The sequence below is a fragment of the Tympanuchus pallidicinctus genome, unplaced genomic scaffold (assembly GCF_026119805.1).
Source record: "Tympanuchus pallidicinctus isolate F22 unplaced genomic scaffold, pur_lepc_1.0 scaffold7, whole genome shotgun sequence".
Lineage (NCBI taxonomy): Eukaryota > Metazoa > Chordata > Aves > Galliformes > Phasianidae > Tympanuchus > Tympanuchus pallidicinctus.
In genome coordinates, this window is record NW_026294791.1 from 7118835 (window position 1) to 7139105 (window position 20271).

General features: G+C 39.3%; 1 protein-coding gene across 2 annotated transcripts in view; it reads left to right on the forward strand.

The window, feature by feature from the left end:
* Window positions 1-20271, forward strand: part of BEND5 (BEN domain containing 5) — an 851004-nt gene that overhangs the window by 739336 nt on the left and 91397 nt on the right. For both annotated transcript variants that reach the window (XM_052665964.1, XM_052665965.1), the window contains exon 10: window positions 12821-12973. In XM_052665964.1, coding sequence (XP_052521924.1) covers window positions 12821-12973 — 153 coding nt within the window. The remainder of the gene's footprint in view (window positions 1-12820; window positions 12974-20271) is intronic.

Genomic DNA, 20271 nt, shown 5'->3' on the forward strand with positions numbered 1-20271 from the left:
AGTCAAAGTTTAAGATGTTCTCAGTCCTTTATATTTTACTTATCCCTTGCACATATCCCTTCACAAACAGGAGCTGGAGGGGCCAATGCCATGATGGACAAACATTAGAGTATACTTCCCAGTAGTAAAGTAGTGCTAGGGGTAGTGTCCTGGGGGACTGGAAACGCTGTTTTCAACATTAAAAAGAGCAAGTTAGTTAGTGATATCCTAGTGCTGGGTACATGAGCGATAGCACTCCTACCTCCCAGGCATTTAGCTTGTATGTGTGCCTTTTCCAGCTATTTATGTACTGTTTCCTCTGCTTTTAAAAATACAGCCAGACTATTTCTGTGATTCTTCTTTTATTCTTTCTTTCTTCATTTGTTTTGTATGAGTCTCTCTCAGTATAACACACAAGAGAGAGTTAAAAACAATTGATGTAAAGCCCCACAGAATGGTGACTGGATTTGTGGTTAACTGTGGTTTTAAAAATGATGAGGTTTCTTTTTGTCTGTATCCTTTTAACACTGTGGATCAGCTCCATCTAAGAAAAAGCCAGAGAGTGGCAATCCAGCTCTGGACTGAATGAGCTGCTATGGTACATCATCTGTTACTGCTGGGCTGCTCCAGCGAGATAAATTGGTTAAAAATGGTGCTGCATCTTTCCATGGACTGGGTTGGCATTCTCTGTGCACGTTATTTATCAGTGTATTTGCTTGATTGACTGTTTAGAGTCAGTACTCGTTTTCCTTGCCAGGAAGAAATGGGAAGAGAAAAAAGAGTTAACTGTTGACAAGTTTTAGGGCCATCACAGTATCTGTCTCCACTTTCATTATTTTACAATAGCTTTAATACAGTGCAATTATGGACTTGTTCTAGGTTGTCTTGTTTTCTCTTACAAGCAGTCCACCTCATGTCTTGAAAAATCCACAGTAGTTCCAGCAATGAAACCTGTGATGTTGTAGCTCTGAAATCTCTAAAATTGCAGTGATTTTCAGTTGGATAGTGACCCATTGTGCATCTGAAAATGTAGATGTTGCTCTCAGGGAGCTATATTTGGCATAATTTACTCTTTAGGGATGGGGCACAATGAGAACACAACTTCTGCTGGTCTCAGCTGTTGAGTAAATCCCCATCAGGCCTAGTAGCCAGTGCTCCTTTCCCCTTGATCAGGTAGGCTTTGGTTATTGCTGACTTTAACATTGCTCATTTAACGAATAACTTTCAGAATGCATAATTCTCCTGCTATCCTTCCATTTAGGAAAATTGAGAGTTTTTAGTCTTTTATACTCTGCATTCAAGAGATGAGAGGCAAAAAAACACCTAAATGCCTCCATTTAAATGTAAATTTTGACTTTTCACGTCTGACTAAATAGGGTGTTTGTTTTATAAACAATATATATATATATAAATAAAAGCCATGGAATTGAAAGAATAAAATCCTTCTCTTGTTGTTGTTGATGTATTTTTCAGACAGCAATCTTTGCTCTCATCATGCTATGCGTTTTTCTGTTTCTTTTTCCTTTAAAACTAATTTTGCTGCGAGAACAGGAACAGGAGATCATTAGGAGGAAATACTCCACTGCTGGCTTGCGCAGAGAAAACATGCCATCTGCCTAATGCGTTTCATCTTGTGTCAACTTAATATGTGCTGTTTGGGTTTAACATGCCAGTCACTAGCCTAGAAAGAGTTCAAGCAGCAGCTCTGACACATAATCTGGCTAGGGCTCCAAGTCCTCCCTGCCTTTCAGGGACTGCTTACTCTGAAGTAGGCCACAAAATTCTGGACAGAATGTGCAATTCCCATCACTTACCATGTTCTCATATCAGAGTCCAACAGACATTTGTGTAAGGAATTTAAATAGTTTGGGATCATAGAATTGTCAAGGTTAGATAAAACATCAAAGATCATCCAGTCCAGCCATCCTCCTATTACCAATATAACCCACTAAACCATGTCCATATTTTCAGCCTTCATCATGTCATACTGTCAAGAAGCAAAAGCAAAGCCCCAGCCTGACAGCAGGCTGGTCAGGCTGAGGAGCTGATGGTTGAGGATGTGATGGTGTCTCCCAACATCTCTGCAAGCTTTTCCTTTCTCTGCTATGTTAGAGAACAACTGGAGGAGCCATTTGGTGTAGCATTGTGCAGATATGCACATTTGAGTCCCAAATGCAGGTTAGTCACAGGGCTGAGCCCTCCTCACTCTGAATGAACAGGTCTGTACTGGACTGTTCTGGACTCTTGGTATCTGTCCCTGCTCCAGTGTGCAGTGTGGACCTGGCTACCTATCAGGACAGGAAATCTTTTTGAGGCTCAGCACCGTCATCTGCACTCACCTGTAGCTGAGGTTCAGAAATGGGCCCCTTTTCTTTATCAGGTGTTTCCTCTTTCAGTCACAGGCTTCTTGCCTGATAAATGGATGGCATATGTCTAAGCTGGGTAAATGTAGCTGGACATATTTTGTTACACTCTGTGTAATAAAGACTTCGCTTATTTTGTTATTAAGAAAAGAAGTTGGCAGATAGCTTTAAATGTCTGCCTAAGGACAAAATGAACTGAGTTTTGTAGGTAGCTGAGTTTTTTTTTCTTAATAAATAAATAAATGGAAAGATTTTTATGTTGATAATAAAAATAACTAATGCAGAGCTTTTTCCACTAGTGCCTGGAGACATGGACAGATGTGAGATTTTGAAGGGATAAAGAAATGAATTCTGTTGGCAGGTAGTTGCTATAAAAATGACTATCCTTCCTGCCTCTTATTACAGACCAGCATTAAACAAATGAAGAGTTTCTGGGAAAGCTAATGATGACAGGATCAGGTTCCAACCATCAGAGATAGCAGAAATCTTCTCCCTTCAGAGAAATCTGAAATTGAAGGGAAGATGTTCTTGGGAGAAAGGGGAGCTTTATTAAAGTATACTTCTGGACTTTCTCTGTTCACAGTGTGATTGTGTGGGAGCATAGAGGGGACCAAACTGCTGGGGAAAATATAAAGAAACAGAGCAAATTCACCAAAAGTTTGGTTTACCAATGAGTTGTCTGCTGAAGTTTAATGTAATTGCTTTCTGCTTCCAGAGAACTTTCACTGAGCTAAGTCATGAATGTTTGGGTTCTATCTTGTTTCTTTGTCTCTTGGAATAACAGGGTAAACCTTGTGGCATTTCTCTGGTTCCTCTGGCTAGCAGAGCCTGTGATGTATCTTAGGGAAGGGAGATCAGCCCTTTGGAACTATTTTGATGTGTTTTTTTACATGGCAAACACGGGACACATGTGACTTCTCTGTATTTCCAATAGAGTTTCAACAAGCAGGTAGCAAATATGTCACATAAATAATTAATTCGTCGTTCATTCATTTATGGAGAAACGTCTTATTCTGAAATGTGTTTTGTTGATGTTTCCAGCTTTTCAGAGGGAGATATACTATTTCTTTCCCTGTAATCAAGTATTATTCTGCATTCTACATAAGAGTTGGGTCAATTCATGGAATGATCATAAAGGAACAAGCCAGTATGCAATGTTAAGTGCTAGTAATATTACTGACTGCTGTTTTTCCTTTAACACTCTGTTACCATTGCAATGAACTGTTTATTGTCCCTTCTCTTGACCACTGATTTGAAACTATATATTGTATGGCATATGTATATATAAGGTCAGGCATATCGTCATGATTGTAGAAGAAAAAAAAAATCAGTAACAAAGAATTAACAACTTCTAACTTCAGCAGTAAATCTAGGAGCCTACATAAGGAGTGCGGTCACTGTTCACTCCCTGCATAGTCAGTGATCAGAGAAGAAACCACCAGATTGATTCTGATTTCATTGGTTTCATTCATGTGCTGAAGAAACTCCTGGGATTACTGAGGCAGCATAGTCCAAAAAACATTTTATTTTTTTGCTTGGCCAAAAAGTGAAAGCTATCTGTTGTTGGGATTTTATATTTATGCAGCAAACTAGACCCAGGAGAAATGGATTATAAGACAGCAGCAAGTAAAAATTAGTCAGATTTGCCTGACTTCAGATCTCCAAACCTAATTAGAGCAGGAAGCTGGCTCCTTAGCCCAGTGTGGGAAGAAAGCATCACTTTTGATTCAGATTTGATTCTACATGCTGGTGAGATGGCCAAGTTGATAACAACATATTTAGGGTTTTTCTTTTACCAAAATTGTCTATATCTTTCAGAATAGCTTGACAAACCCAAATTACATGGTTTTGCAGAGCTAATCGACTGAAGCAGTCAGTAAAGTGTATCATAAACTGGCTAGTCAGTCTGGTGTTTAGTGACTCAACCTGAAATCAGAATGTGGACTGTCAGTGCTAATAGTTTAGGAGACATGGTTTAGATAGTTTAGGAGAGATCAAACTTTGATCTGTACACATAATGCAGAGCAAATTGTCAACCATTGTGAATGTCGGCAGCTGCTACTCTCTAGGGTGGGAAATACTCTTCTTACGAGCTATTATAGCTTTGTTTAGCCCTGCCCTAGTGAATACTCTTCAGATTATCTCTCTGATTACTTCTTATGCCACTGTGTTAAATTGCGAGTCCCAAATGTTTTACTCAGTGTATTCTTTCTATAGGAATCAGTTTTTTTATATATGTATGTATGTATGTATGTATGTATAGCAGTCCCCAATATGTGCTTAGAGGGTACATGTTTCCTTTGAGATCTGATGGCTTTACTTATAGCCTCCATCAGTTGCCTTGCTGTTGGTTTGATGGGCAGAACACAAGGTGGTATTGCCTGCAGCAGCACAGTTGCCTATCAGTCAATGTGGGTTGGGGAATATTGGAGGGAAAAAAATTAGATGCATCTGATGCTGATAAGTGCCTTGCAAAAGGCATGATGTGTTGTGCTTTTAGTCATAAAAGCAGATCCTTCCAAAGTGGCCATTACATTTTAACTTTTATAGCGTTGTACAGGTAATAAATACCACTGGGTATAAAGCATGGAGAAAATGTTCTACAGTTTGATGTGAAATGCTATGCTGATCTGTAAGGGTGAGCTACCTCTGAGTCTGTAAAACTCAGGAAAACCTATTCTACCAGCTATGAATGAATATTGGGTCAACAAGAGAATGTCATGGACAATTCTTTCTTTCTTTTTATTTATTTATTTATTTATTAGCTTGTTGTTCCTTCACAAGTAGCTATGGCTCCTGTATAGTCCCTAATCTCTTTCAGTGTCCCTATGTTCTGTTTATCAGCTTTCACTTTTATCTCTTCCTTGGATGTACTTGTCACTGGCCTGAGTGCAAGTAAAGAGGAGACAACTTTCAGAGGAACAGAATAAGACTAACAGCTATGGATGGCTTCTGCTTGTGGTGAGGCTGTGCCAGGAAGACAGAGAGATCATTAGTTTGCTGTTCAGCTGTCCATCATTAGCAGAACACATGCACAGTGTCCATTTGTAGCCTTCCTGTTGCTTCCCAAGGAAGAAGATGGCCACACAGGCTTTGAATGACATATCTCAGGTTGTTTCCTTCTATCTGACTGGACAGGTTGGCAGTTTGCATACAGATGTATTTGTCTCTTTCTAACTACACACCGGTCTGTCTTCAAGGACTGTTTGCATGCTTTTCATGAACAAGCAATGCATTAACTTTCTAAGATCTGCAAAAGTCATATTCTGTAATATAAATTAAAGGCTAAATGGAAAATAAGAACAGTGATGCTGCAACAAATACAAGGTCTATTTGGCTCTGTATCCAGTGGCTTAAAATTGTGGATACTAAGGGACAGACTGGAAGAATAGGACAGAGCTTCTGGCAACATGTTATCTGAGGATTTTCTGATTGAGAATTTGTATTCACTTCTTTGTATGAGATAATGGAATAGTTTTGTCTGAATTCATCATCTAATTGATGTTTGTGTTTTGGACAAAACCTGGTGGCAGTGATTTGTGCTGTAAAAGGTAATTTTAAAAGTACTTTATTTTGTTTGCCTTAGGTCTTCTGCCAGATGACTTTATATTCTGCCAGCTGTCACTTATTTAATGAGAAATAACGAGTAATACCATATATTGTTTGAGAGGCAATAGAAGTTGGTCATTATAAAATTTGATTTGCTTACACGTATTTTTGCCCAACTTGATCAGTCTCTAGGAAATTAGGGGACAGCGAGTCCTAATTCCTAGCCATCACTTTTGAATCTATCTTTGCCTTTGTAATTGGAAGAGAAGGCAGGCAATGTCTTTTGGCCTTATTTATGTACTTGAAAAGTAAAGACTCTGTACCTTGGTCAGAAAGTTCTGTGACAGTATAATTAAAAGTTATTTGTAAAAAAGAAAAATATTAGCACTGCTAAGAAGTGAATAGTTGAACAGGAACTCTTGAACTTAATATAGCTTCAGGTGTAGGCAGCAACTAATGAAGCCTAAAGACATTACATGGCTTGCCCTTGGTTACACAGCAAGCAACTGTCTAAGGAAAAGTACTAAGGAGTATTAAATTCCCCGATACAGCTATTGGGAACATTTCAACTGAGAAAACTTGAAGAACCAGACAAGAGTCAAACTGGATCGCCCAGTGACAACATGGTCATTTAGATATTTCTATTTTGTAACTCAATTTTTTTGCTGTTAATTGCCAGAATAACAATGCTGTCACAACGTTTGTTTTTTAAAAAAAAACTAATTTTCCTTCTATTTTATATCATTCTTTCCCTTTCCCCAAAGGCTTTTGATTCTTTTCACCATAATTTCCCCCTCCCTTTTCCTAAAAGCTCTCTTTCTATATCGCCAGTGCTGCTGCAGACAGGTGAGTACAGCAGGATTTCCAGTAGGAGTACAGAGGATCCAGATCTGGTATGGTTTCTGTGTCAATGGATGCAAAGTACAGACATGCAAGTGAGGTCTGAGATGTTGATGATCTCAGTTGGCCCTGTACATTTAGTGTGAGGTAATGGCCTGATACCCACTTCAATCCCAATGCTTTATTCCTACTGTGCAGGCTACTAAAGTCTTCAGAGCTTGCTGAGGTCAAAACCCATATCTCTGGCTTTATTTGCATGTCTGTTCCTGTATAAAGGAGACAGAAAGGATATGACAGAACAATGACTCTCCTTGTTCTGAGTTACCCATCACATTTTTTGGCTGGAGGTCAGGCCCAAAATCCAGAAAGAATGTATCTCTTGATTCCTTTTCATCGAGGGTAAAAATTATACAAGAATTTCCTATGCAGCTGACTCAAAAATCTTGTCTAAACTTGATCTGGGTCTTAAAATTGTCTCTTTGGCCCCTTCCTAATTTAATATGCATTTGAACAGCAGTTGCTTCTTGCTAGAGCCTTTCACCTCCAGGTCACCCTTTCAAATCCAATTCAGCCCTGTCGTGACCAAATGTTACCACCATCTGACGGCTTCTCTGCGTCCTGTGTGAATTGCTGGCTTCCATCCCATAGCTGGTGGACAGGTGCCTGAATTGCAAAAACTGCCAGAGCTGACACTAACTGGAAGTCTCTGCAGAGGGGTCAGAGAGTGAATCAGCCTGGCAGATGAATTAACACTTAACTTGTACTCACGGTGATGCTTTATACCTTCAAAATGCTTTACAAACGTCAGCTAATCCTCAGGAGGTGTTGTTATCTGCACTGGCAGGTGAGAAGAACAAGTAGATAGAGGAAGAGCCAGGATCAGAATATGCAGGTTGCAGACTGCCCAGTCCAGGTCTAAAAGCACACATTTAGCTCCTTTCAGCCCTACTGATGGGCATACCACATTAGGCTTCAAGTTCACTGAAGGAGGCCCTATGTTATTCTGCAATAAAAACATCTTTTTCTTTGTAAGACAGGTATGATGGTAGCAGTCTTGTTGGACATGTCATCATTTTGCTGCATGAATCCATGGAGCCAACAGAAGTCTCTATCCTCTTTGACTCATGTCAGATTGTGCCTATTATTAAGAAGTATAATTCAGATAGAGAAATTGGCGTGTAATCAGATGGGTAAATAATGACTTCTAAATTACAGCTGATTTGGACTAGTCCACTCTGTAAAACAACAGCTCTCAGAACATTATTGAAACAATCTGAAAAGAAATGAATGAAACGTCATGAAGAACTGCTAGTAGATTACACAAACGTTGATGCACATTTTGCAAGCTGTTTTTCAAGAACACTTAAGACATTCTCAGGTTGTGCAAAGGTCTATATCTATAAGAATAAGGAGAAATTGACTTCTGTGCTTGATGTCAGTAAGAATAAGAGTGTATCTAAACTGACATATTCCCATTCACTAGAAGCAAGAAGAGGAGATACTTTTTAAACGTAGAAGTTTAGAAGTTTTTTAAAAATAGTAAGCCACTTTTCTACTATTAATTGCTTATGTAAATAATTGCTGCCATTGCCATAGAGTTGGACAGTGGTGATGAATGGAAGGGGAAAGATGAGGTTGCCTCTGTGGTTACAAAGGGGTAGTGGCATGTCTCTGAAATAGTACCTCTAATAGTGCATGGCTTACATGTATCATCTGCAGAATTGGAGAAGACACTGTGGGCATCGCTTGCTCCAGAAGTTATAGAATGAACTTTTTTTTTTTTTTTTTTTTTTTTTTTGAGGCTTTATACTAGCCTTATCAGGTTTACAGAGAAATGTGTAAGAAGGTAGAAGTAAGAAAAGTGATTTCAGCACAATTAACCTCATCCAAATCTGGATATTTCAGGGGAAGTTTGAAAATACAAATCATATCCAGACCGCCCAAAATTTGCCTGATGTTCTCTTGTGTAGTCAGTGATAGATGGGTGTTGTGCATCTCTAGAGTGAATCAGGGTGCTGGGCAGAGTGCCCTGTAGCTGAGAAGGCAAGGACTGATGTCTTCTAGCTGAATGTCGGTTGCTGAACATGTGATGCTGAATAATCAGTTTTCCTTGGTTTGTCTTATTAGCTTGTTGTGCTTAAGTTTTCTGGTATCACATGTAGGAGCTGCCAAAATATTATCATGGGGTTTATATGGTACATATCTGAAGACATATGTGTGAGATCTTTGCACAGTTTTCTTTTGAGAGACTCTAAACCTGAGGAAACTTCAAAGAGCAGGTGTTCTCAGAACTTCTGAATCCTTTCTGACCAAAAAAGCACAAACTCCTTATGTGGTGCCAACTGCTATATGTCTATTTGCTTCAAACAGTGACTGAGCAGTAAGGCTGGATGGTGTGCCTGGAGGCTGTTATGTCCTCTACCACTAACGACAAGCTATGGTTTTAATGTCTTGCATAAAACACTGCAAGGAGTTTATCCCATCCCCTGTATGATATATTGGACTAAAGAAGGCTTTGGGACTGTGTCTAAACCAATTGCTACGTCCAAAAATTAATAATATCCATATTGGAGAGACAGCTGGTGGACAGAGCTGGCTTTTTCCTGCATCACTTACCTCTCTAGTGGCCCATGTTCTGGGCTCAATGCATATTTATCTTTTTATTACAGCCTTTATTGATTTTTTTTTTATTTCTATTTCCTTAAGAATCATAATTGTACTGTTCAAAAATCCAATTTTGGTCATATTGGCACTGGCTATTAACATCACTCTTTCTTTTGCTCCTTACTGACCTTCTAAAGGCATCTGACTAATGAAATTAATACTCAGACAAGTGAGAACACTTTCTTAAAACACTTCACATGGTATCACACACCAGTTTACAGTTTCAGTACTGTTTCACATCGTAACAGTGAATGTGAGTTTTCATTCTCTATCCATAGTTTCTTTCGTTTTCCCCTCCCTAATTTGTATGTGCATTTCTCAAGCTGTCAGAAGTTTTATTCTGACCCAAGAGAACAGTGAAAAGAATGTGTCATAAAGGCAGGGATTCAAATAAACTTTGGAGCAGGAATTTGTTTGCTTATTCATTTACTCTCTTTTTATATAGTAAGCATCAAGAAGAGGCAAAGACCATTTTTTTCAAAGCAGAGGATGTTAACTGTTGTTTTCTAGGAAGTGGGGTTCAATCGTTGTCAATCTAGTGATTGTTTTGACACACAGAGGAAAGAAATAGCAGAGCTGCATTTGTTTTCTCAACTCTGTGTGCTCGGGTCATCCAGGTAATTATAGGTTTACTTAAAAAAGAGAGCATGAGAGAGAAGCTCTCTGCTGCTGCTTGTAAGCACAAAGAAAAGACACTTGGGGGAATTAAATTGATAGATGACTCTTATAAGGCATCTGAATCATTTTGCATTCCACCTCTAAAGCAGAAAATGATGAGTTTAATATGATATTGTAGGATGTAACTTGTAGTCTCTGAGAAGGCAGTAATGGCAGCCGGAAATGTTTGAGCTTCGTTATTCATTATTTTCTGCTTAAAAGCTGAAGCAAATGTAACTATCAAACACATCAAACTTTATTCCCATTCTCACTTGTAGATGCTACAGCATTAGAAGCCATAGCCAGGATGGGTTCTGCTGAGTGGATACTGTCAAATGTCCATGGGTTTCAACAGTGGATTAGATTGGATTATGTTCTAAGTGTGTTCATGTCTGCACATTTGAACAGACATGTACATTTACTGACTTCATTTTCCCTTTAAAATTCACCACATCTCATTTTTGTTCTGCAGATTATCCTATTTCTTCTGCAGAACATGTTTGCAAACGTAGTTACTTCGAGTTAATATCCTAGTGGTAAGCTGTTGTCAACCACATGGAGGCCAGAATATCTCTATGCCTTTGAATAAGAGAATTTTGCCATTAGGAACCCGTGATATATTAACAGTGGACCAAGTCATTCTGTTCCATAATGGAGAATGCTCAAGATGGATAAATGTTTGATCACCTGTCTAAGTGATGAGTTCTATGTTGAATGTCATGGTTTCCAAATGAGCAATCTGGAAATTTAATCTTTAGGTCAAGGTGCTGCCTGTGCAGGAACAGGTTAAGTTGCGATTGGACTTCATGATCTTGAAGGTCTTTTCCAACCCTAGCAATTCTATGATTCTGTGGCAGTGTTTGCTCACAAATAATAACCACCATAAAATGTTTTTGATAAACAAGACAGATCTTAAAAAAAAACCTCAGTACTGCCAAGAGACTACCTAAAATTCCCCTGAACACCTTTACCAGTAGCTTCTTAGTAAGAATCCTGAGACTTTGGAAAATTGTCTATTGATACTGTGTAAGGTTGGTTGACTTGGTCAAATCAAAGCTAAGCTGGGGTTCCACTTACACATATTCTACAGGTGTAGGTTTTTTGCCAGATAATCACAGAATCACAGAATTAATAGCCACATGGGAAGTTGTATGACTGATCTGTGCTTCTGTGCATTTGTTTGTTTCTTTTGGAAGTTCTTTTGAGAACTATGGATGAAGAAGTATCATATGATACTTTAGCACAGATTATACCACCTAAGCCAGCACTTTTAATTGTACTGTTTAAGACACAAATGATACTAGTCTATGGTATATCTTGCTGTGCTTCTCAATTATTTTACATTACTAACTACGTCCCTATGAAGAACTCTTTCTAGTTGTTCTAGAATAAACATGTCTTAGGTCACTGACTTCTTTGTGAAGGACGTTCATGCTTTATAAATACCCACTGCAACTAGATTATCTCCTCCCTTCAACACTAAGTCACTGTTTGAAGTCTACAACACAATCAGTTTTATGGTGATGGGAAGGTGTACATTTGATCTCAACAAATGCTGTTTCTGATGGGGATATTATCTCATGGAAAAAAAAAAACAACAACATTATTCAGTCTTAATTTTTAATTTGTGCATGTTTGGAGAGGAAGAAAATCATATGTGGTGTTTCATCCTGTCGATGCTAATCTTTCTCTTTAGTGCTATATCTCCAAATTGCAGATGTATGCTTTATTGCCCTGTTGGTCCTCTACAGCACAGCAAAATGTTTTGGCACTAGCAGACAATTTATTGTTTTAGAGTCAAATACAATTAAATGTTCTTTTCCTATGAAGCATGGTCAGATATTGATATTGCCTTAGCTAACATCTTAACATTGGAGAGGCTTAATAAGATGCAGTATTACTCTCTCTAGGCTGTTTAATTAAACTAAACATTCAGTGTGTATTGTACATTGGTTTTCTGCCAAGGGAACGTAAATCTGTATCATATTAGTATCACATACCAAATGATGTTCTCCCCCCATTAGAGACTCTCTAGAAGAGCTGACACTGCTGTCACATGAACTGCTTTTGTAATACATTCAACTGATATGTAGCTCAGTATTCTCCAGTAGCCTGAGCAACTTTTGTGTGCAGACCAGATGTGTCTGGAGAGCTGCACATTGCATTTTACTGGCAAGGGTTGCTACAAGCAGAGGCGTTCACAGCACTTTATTATGATATTTTTTTTTCTGTTGGATGCTACAAAGCAGAGTAAAATAAATTTCCATGTGTAAAGCGGGATTAGAAATTTGTGGTATTTGTCTAAACAGAAATAAACTACATGGGAAATCTTGAAGGAATTCTTACTTACACAGTTTTGAGCTGCTAGAAAGGATAGATTTGTGTACTGTAACACACAGCCACGCAGTAATGCCTTAACAATCTTGCCCTGGAACTGCAAGGTACATATTTTTATCAATGGCACTGACCCTGTGGCAATGCAAAGAAGAATGCCTTAGCTTTATTTTGCATGTTATCCTGTGCTGCATAAATGTTTCAGCCTGTTCAGGACAGATAGAGAAATGTCTGTCAAGGTTCTGTAAGAAGGTGTGATGGCTGGATGCAATAATAGAGTGTCTTTATTATGGCTACCCGGCATTGGCAACATGGATATATCTGTGGATGGCAGTAGTAGATTTACAGAAGGCATAACCTACATACCACAGTTATGATTTATCTCATGGTTTGTTGGTGTTTTATTTTTTATCTGCTTTTTTCCCCCTTAATAGAAGATTAACCTGGAGTTCTACATTGACATCCATGCGCACTCTACCATGATGAATGGCTTCATGTATGGGAACATCTTTGAAAACGAGGAAAGATTTCAGCGACAGGCTGTTTTCCCCAGGCTGCTCTGTCAGAATGCTGAAGATTTCTCTTACGTAAGTTATCTTAATTCATTTTTGTGTGTGTCCAGTTTATTTTTGATGATAAATTTCTAATTTAATTGAATTGTACTAATTTTAATATGAATATAGGACTATTTTAAATTTTAGTTGTGATTTGCCATTATCCTTCCTCTTACTTTCTCCCAAAGTGGTACGATGTGATCTCATGTACATTGTTAGAAGCAAGTTCTTTGTCTTCCACATTATAACCTTTGGTTCTGATTTATTAGTACATTTAATCTTTATCAGAAGATTTTTTTGATGCAGTGCATCAGGTTTAGTATTTCACTGTTTATATTACATTACATTCACAGACTTTTGACTTGTGTGCTTTAAATAATGGTATAATATCAAGTAGAGGTTAGAAAAATAAACTTGATGAAAACGGTTGGATAATTTTCTGTTGCAAGTTGTGACAAAGGTTATATATGCTCTTAAAACTATTTGATCCTACTATGGAAAAACATTTTTCAAGAAAACCTGCAATTGCTCAATATGTGTCTTGTAACTTAGAAGAAAGTTTGTGTGTAGTTATCCTTGAGAGTTGGAAATAGATGGCAAGCTCCTATAAATGAAGTGGTAGAGGATATATATATCTCAGGAGTGAGCTTCAAATAGAGAGAAAAGATCTTTATCCAACACTTGTTGTAGTTGCTCTGGAGAAGCTGGTGGATTTAGGGCGACTGTCAGTGATCAGGAGGAAGGGCAGTGAGTGACATTTGGCACATATGGTAGGAACAAATTCATTTTAAAATCACCTTGGATTCCTGCACCAAGCAAAAAGGAGTGGAAGAACCTACTTTTTAGGTCCTGGTTTTACATCTGTTATGTTTCTACCCACTTTTGCTACCCACTATATATTTTCTCAGTCTCTGTTATCCCATTCTTGCTAATACTTCATCCTCCTGATACAGAGAGAGAAGCATGAGTCTTCTCCAGCTGGGCATAGTGCCTGCCTCTTCTGCAGAGTCATCTCAAGTAGCCTATGGCAGTAGTGGTGGAGAAACATTCCAAGTGTTTAGCTCTAGAGAAACAAAATCTAACATCAGACGAAAAAGTAGTTGAGTCTGCACAGCAACATTTGCTATAATTGGGAAAAAGACCATTTTCTTCATGGTGGGATTTCTCTCAGTTACTGTGGGAGATTGTGTTCCTCTTAGTGGAAGTCTCAGTTGACAATGGGAAAATCTTTGAGAAAATGATTTCTCAAAGGAGGAAAGTAGGAAATGGAAACCAATAGGTAAAGATACAGAGCAGTCTCTACCCTTTGACTCTCAATCTCCTTTTTGTAGAAACCAGCTATCAGACATGCATCTTTATGTCTAGAGCACCACAGTTTGACTTTGGTGTTATACTCGGACTGCTGAGCTTCCAACCCACATTCTACTGATCTCTGAAGCCCAGAAGCCTTTCCCCTACCATCCAGCCAAGTCATTCTTACCAGGACAGCTGAGGGTATAGAGATGTTGGAAAAGGAGACAGCCATGAAGTGTCCCATGTCTGGGAAGCAAGAGGAGTGAATATTACTGCTCTGAGTGGGAAAGTTTCTGTTCCCTTCTTTTCAGCTTCAGTCATGTGGGTTATATGACTAGTTAGAAATATCAGGGGTGAATATTGCTGCTGGAAAGAGAGGAAAAGAATCCAGAGCTTCCTATGTTTTCTAAAAGAAGGGAAAGAAAAGTGTTGAAGATTAAAAATAGTGTATGTAAATATGCCCTATTGACTGCTCAAAGGGAAGGGGGGAAGTGCATCGTTAACATTACCAGGCGGGTGTTTGAAAGTGTGGGAATGGACCACTGTTGTTACTAATTAATTTTCCAAAGCTTCAGGAGGTCTCATTTACATTGTGTGCTGCTGCGGCCATTTGTTGGGATTATAATACTTCAACAGCAGCACTTCAAGTGAAAACTGGCGGCTGCATGAAGTGTTGTCCATAATTGACTAGCTCCATGTCTTCACACAGCACAGAGACAATGTTCCATTATGTTATCCATTGACAGTATCATTGAAAAGATTACTCTCCTTAAAGCATCTGTCAACCTTGATTGATTTACAAGGGACAAAGAATTGAAAAGGTTTGAAGTGCGGGTACAATTTTTGCCACCATTTAGCATACATAATGGTTCTCCTTTGATGTCAAAAGCTCATCTTCTATTAATAATGCAGAGGGCTTTTGAATGCAGGCTACTTGTATGGAGTTCCACACTAATAACCTACTTGCTGTGAAATGGGATTCACTTTGGAGAAGCAGTCATTTGTCTGGGTTTTACATGTTCAGAATGAATCCCAACTCAAAGGGATTTCTTTCAGTGCTCTGCATGATTGCAGCTGAGCCCGGCCCGGTTTAGGGGAAGCAGGCAAATCCTAGCCTGCTCCTCCAGCTGAGAATCTGGCAGAAATCACGCAGACAGATGCAGAGGAGCATGAACAACAAGCCTAGATGATGCGATCAAATGCCTTGTGCTGTTTTGTCTGGCAGCCTTCTATTAATATACTTTAGGGTGCATTTCATGCCTGGACTGCTTTCTTCACCTGTCATTTCCAATAGGCCTTCTTATTTAAATGACAGCATGCAAGGGAGGTTGGTGATTAGAATAGGGGATACGTGCCTACGTGGTTAGGACCAAAGGCAAGTCAACCATCATCTCTGTACTCTATCTGCTGAGCAGATCACTTAACCTCACAGTGCTGGAGGACTGACTGTGGTTTGAAGGTAAAAGTTGTGAAAGGAGACAGAAGTTCTTTACTTGTATGTGGCTTCAGATACTGCGGCCTGCCTTTGGTTTGGTTGTCAGCGTGTGAAGGGAAAAGTAGATGAAAGAAGAGCTAGGAAGGTTTGCTCTCACATGAGAGAGATGCTTGGGTGTCTCAGGGAGAGGACAATTCTGGAAGTAAAACATTTTATGATTTCAAGGTTTAGGAAGGCTATTTTTAAACACTGGGGAGTAAATATAATCTGTATGAAAACTCAAACAGTGAGAGCTGACAAGCTCTTCTGAAAGGCTGACTCACTGGGTTTTCAGGAGCAGCTGTTGACACCGCGTTGGAGCACATTACACATCAGCCATGGCAAAGAGTTGTTGCACTATTTGGAGGAGTGTTCTTCATTTGACCTTTCTTGTTCTGGAGAGTGGATTAGTCATAACGACAAGATACAAGCACTTGAACATTTCAAGAACCTGCTAGTCTTAGGGGTGGCTAATTCTGACCTTTGTGATAGTATGAGAGGAGACCATCTCTGCTCTGGTTCATTTAAAAGAAACAACCACAGCCTTTTATGGCTTTATCATTTTGTAAAGATTGCTCTGCTTTGCAGTGAGATGAAAAAGTCTAGCCAGAAGTACTTGGCTTAATCTTGCGATTGTTTTTTTGTTGTGGTTTTGTTGTTGTTGTTTGTTTCTTTATTTAATTTTCTTTGTTTGTTTTTTCCTTTTGACTCAAAACTGGTGCTACTTTGGGACACCTTTGAGTGCTTGTTTTCTTTTCTTGCTTTCAGTCTTCCAGCAGAGCAGCTTCCTTTGAAATACTCTTTGTCATCTTCTTTTACATGCTAGCAAAGACCCTAGTAGCGAGTTGGGATCCCACTACACTGGACAGTAGGTAAACCTACTGAGAAAGCCCACATACTGCAAAAGCTTCCAGTCACGTCAGGAAAGAGAAAAATAGCAGGTTGAAAGGCACTTGCTGAGGGAAATCAGAGAATAAGATCCACGTTTCCCAAGTGCCACTATCTTCGGCAGTTCACATAGCCTTCTGCATGGCTTAAGCCATGCTGTGCACTCAGTAGCAAAATGTCTGAGGGAGAACCCACCCAATTTTCTTTTGAAACCCTCCAGTGTCATAACCTAGTGACCTAAAACATATTTTTGAGAGTATCATTGACTCAGCAAGATGAAATATCTCAAACAAGGAATGGTCTGGTTGATTACTTCTTTTGTTGTTGTTAAAACTGACTTCTTCGTTGCTGTTGTAATTTACTTGGGTTCTTTTAGCTTGGATGTCTAAATATGAACAATCAATCAAATGAGATTTGAATCTATCTATATTTTCTGTTGCTTTCCTTTAGGTCTCCTCCAGGTCTACTCATTTCCGCAGTGTCCCCTTACATATCCAAGCCTTTTTAGGTGAAGCATGTTCCTTCCAGCAAACATCTATCTATCATTGGCAGACCCGACTAGTTGTTGTCACTTACTCTGGCTAGACATTTCCTTCTTAGTCCTGTGAGCCATATTACTAATTCCAGTGCATTTGGGGTTGTCTCTGAAGGAAGTGCTGGCACAAGTGCTAGAGGGAGTAATAACAGCTGGTGGACAGTGAAGGAGCAAACTCAATAATCTGTTGTGAAATAAAGAAGAGCCAGTTTGTATTGCATGTGACTGAGCAGGGAATGGGAGAGCAGCAAGCTGGTTTCTCAGACCTGGAATTCATCCCAAAGTAAAATCCAAATGTCTCCACCCACTATTTTCTAAATACTTCTCTGTTGTGCCAGCCAAAAAGACCTTTGTCCAAGAAAGCATAAATAAGTTGCATTATTGTATTCAGGTAGTTTTGTTAACATCATGAAAGCTTAACAGATCTCCTCAGAATCTTGTTAAAACTGGAGGACAAGAAATGATCCTACCTCCTTTTTTTATTATCTTGTAGCAGGGCATTTCCAGGAAGATGAATATAGCTTTATTTACTTCATTGCCCCTCTGGGATGCATTTCTGCTCGCTGCTTTGCTTCTTGGACAGTTTCTCCATACATTTATTATTTATTCTTGGAGGCTGGGTGAGGAGAGAGAGGAAGCATTTGTCTGGTGGCACAAGGAACAGGCTGTAAAGCCTGTTCTTTTCTGAGCATGATAGATTTTTGTCTCACAAGACATTCACAGCTAAATGAAACTGCTCCATTACTGCTGAACCAGTCCACTCCTCTTTTTTAATACAGAGAGATAAATTGACTTGTATTACAAAGAAAAGGAAAAGGAAGGGGGTAAAAGTGTTTGAGTAAACAGATCCTTCTTTCACCACCTTTTTGCTCTGTTGTTTGTGCATATAAGTTTGCAGTCCCTTTTCCATCTCCACACAGGTAGAAATTTTGACTAGGTGCAGAAGAAATAACTTTTTTTCCAGTAATTTTATAGCATATTTACATTATTTTTGAGAGACGGTCATAATTTTTACCAAATGCCAAGGTGGTGGGAAGAGTTGGCAGCCTCCTAGAATGGTACCAATAAAATGAGCTCCTTCACATTCAGATGCAAGTCATCTCTCTTGCAGAGTGCTGCAAATTTAGGGCAAGAGGTAATGGCCCTAAGTTGTGCCAGGGGAGATTCAGATTGGATATTAGGACCAATTTCTTCTCAGAAAGAGCGCTGATGCACTGGCACAGGCTGCCCAGGGAGTTGGAGGAGTTACCGTCCCTGGAGGTGTTCAAGAACTGTGGGAATGTGACACTAAGAGACAGAATCAGTGGGGATGGGTTGGGGTTGGACTAGGTGATCTTAGAAGCCTTTTTCAGCCCTAATGATTCTACAATTCTGTGAAATTTCACTGCACTAGGACAAACTATGCAATGAAGGAGGGGTGGGAGGTGGGTCAAGAATTGAGAAACTGGCCCCTTTCCAGCATCTTTTTCTGTGTATTATCACTTTAAGTACATGACATATTAACAGACGTAAAATAAAACCTGGTTCACAAAGGAACTGTTTCTGGAGTAGTCAGAGAGTATGGGAGGACTGGATGTAGTGTATACAACATCTCCTCAGGAAGAGTTGTAATCTCCTGTTCTGGATAGAGGAGAGCAGAATGTCTCTGCCACAGAACAAACCACTTTTTTTTTGCAGAGTATTCAAAGCAACTGCATGTGTGATGGTTGTATTTCCCTTTCTGCTTCTCATTGTCCTAAGTTTCTATCATTTGTATAAATGATTATGAAAGCACTCCCAGGAGACTGCAAACATGCTCATAAAACTATTGTAAAGAGAAACATTGCACGCTACTGCTGAAGGCTATTTTACTGTATATTTTGTGGAAACGTCTCATTTTCTACTGACAAATAGGGAAAGTGAGAACTCCAGAGACACAAGTTATTTTCTAAATGGTGTGATTATTCTGTAGAGCTTGGACTAGAAAATGCCAGCTTTGGCATCTTTGGGGAAGGATGTTCTCTGGGAAGCAGAGGTTGCATTTTTTTTTTTATTATTATTTTTTATTTTTAAAAAAGAAAGAGAGGAGGAGAGAGGAAAGCAGATTTTTTTTTCTCATCATTAGCAAGAAGCATGCGCAGATCCCTTACAAATACCTATCCACTCTGCTTAGTAGGGGTGCACTTTGGTGCTGTATTGCTTGAGGAGGTGGGAGCTGTATGTACAACCCATTTCAGTGCATGTGGATGGGTTCTGGGGAATGTTAAAACAGGCCAAATGCCCATGCTGGTGCTGCCAGCGTAACTGGTCCAAGGTGCAGAGAGAGGCAGCAGAGCACTGTATGGAAGGGAGCACAGATTACCAGCTGGGAGAAGTCAAGTGCAACTCTCACAGGTGAACAGCTAAAACCATGAAGCATGAAACCCAGTTGGTTTTCTATCTTAAAAGAAAAGCTAATTTGGTAGATTTAGTTTTGAGGCATGAACTGAGAGCCTGTAGCCTGTAAAGCTCCCTCCTTCTAGCTCCTCTGATAATGGCCATGCAAATGTGGGTTTTTGTCAGCAAGTTCAAGCAGGCATGACTGAAAGACACTTGGGAGGGTTGAAGGAAAGATGTTGGTATCCTTCACAAACATTGGAGGAATAATGGAGACCCTGAGGGAGCAGATGTGTGTGTGGTTACAAAGTACTTTTAAACTGTTATTTCTCTGAGGAGAACTGAGCTTTAAAACCTGAGAGTGTGGTGCTAGACAGGTTGAGTTCATGGTACTCCTGCAGTGTGATGCTGATGCTCCTTACAAGCAGTAAGAAGAAATTAAAATAAACCAGGGAATAGAGCTGGTCAAAACGTTTAAAGATTTGAGAATATTTGTTTTAAGATTTCAGTTTCAGGCTTTTCTCTTTCACATTCTTAGGAATTCTGGGCAAACCATGTCGGCTCTCCTCTGTATGCCTTCCCTCAGACTTCTACAAATTGAATTCTCTTTTTTTCCAGTTCAGAAAATATTTTCTTATTAAACCCAAGGCTTTCTGATCACCTCAGTGCTCCCTACCAGGCACAGAAGTTATGAAACAAAAAGCTGTTATCTGTGGAACTGTCAGAAAGATGTGAGAAAACTCTTTCCACAAGAATATCAACCCTGCCCGTCTGTCCATAAACAAA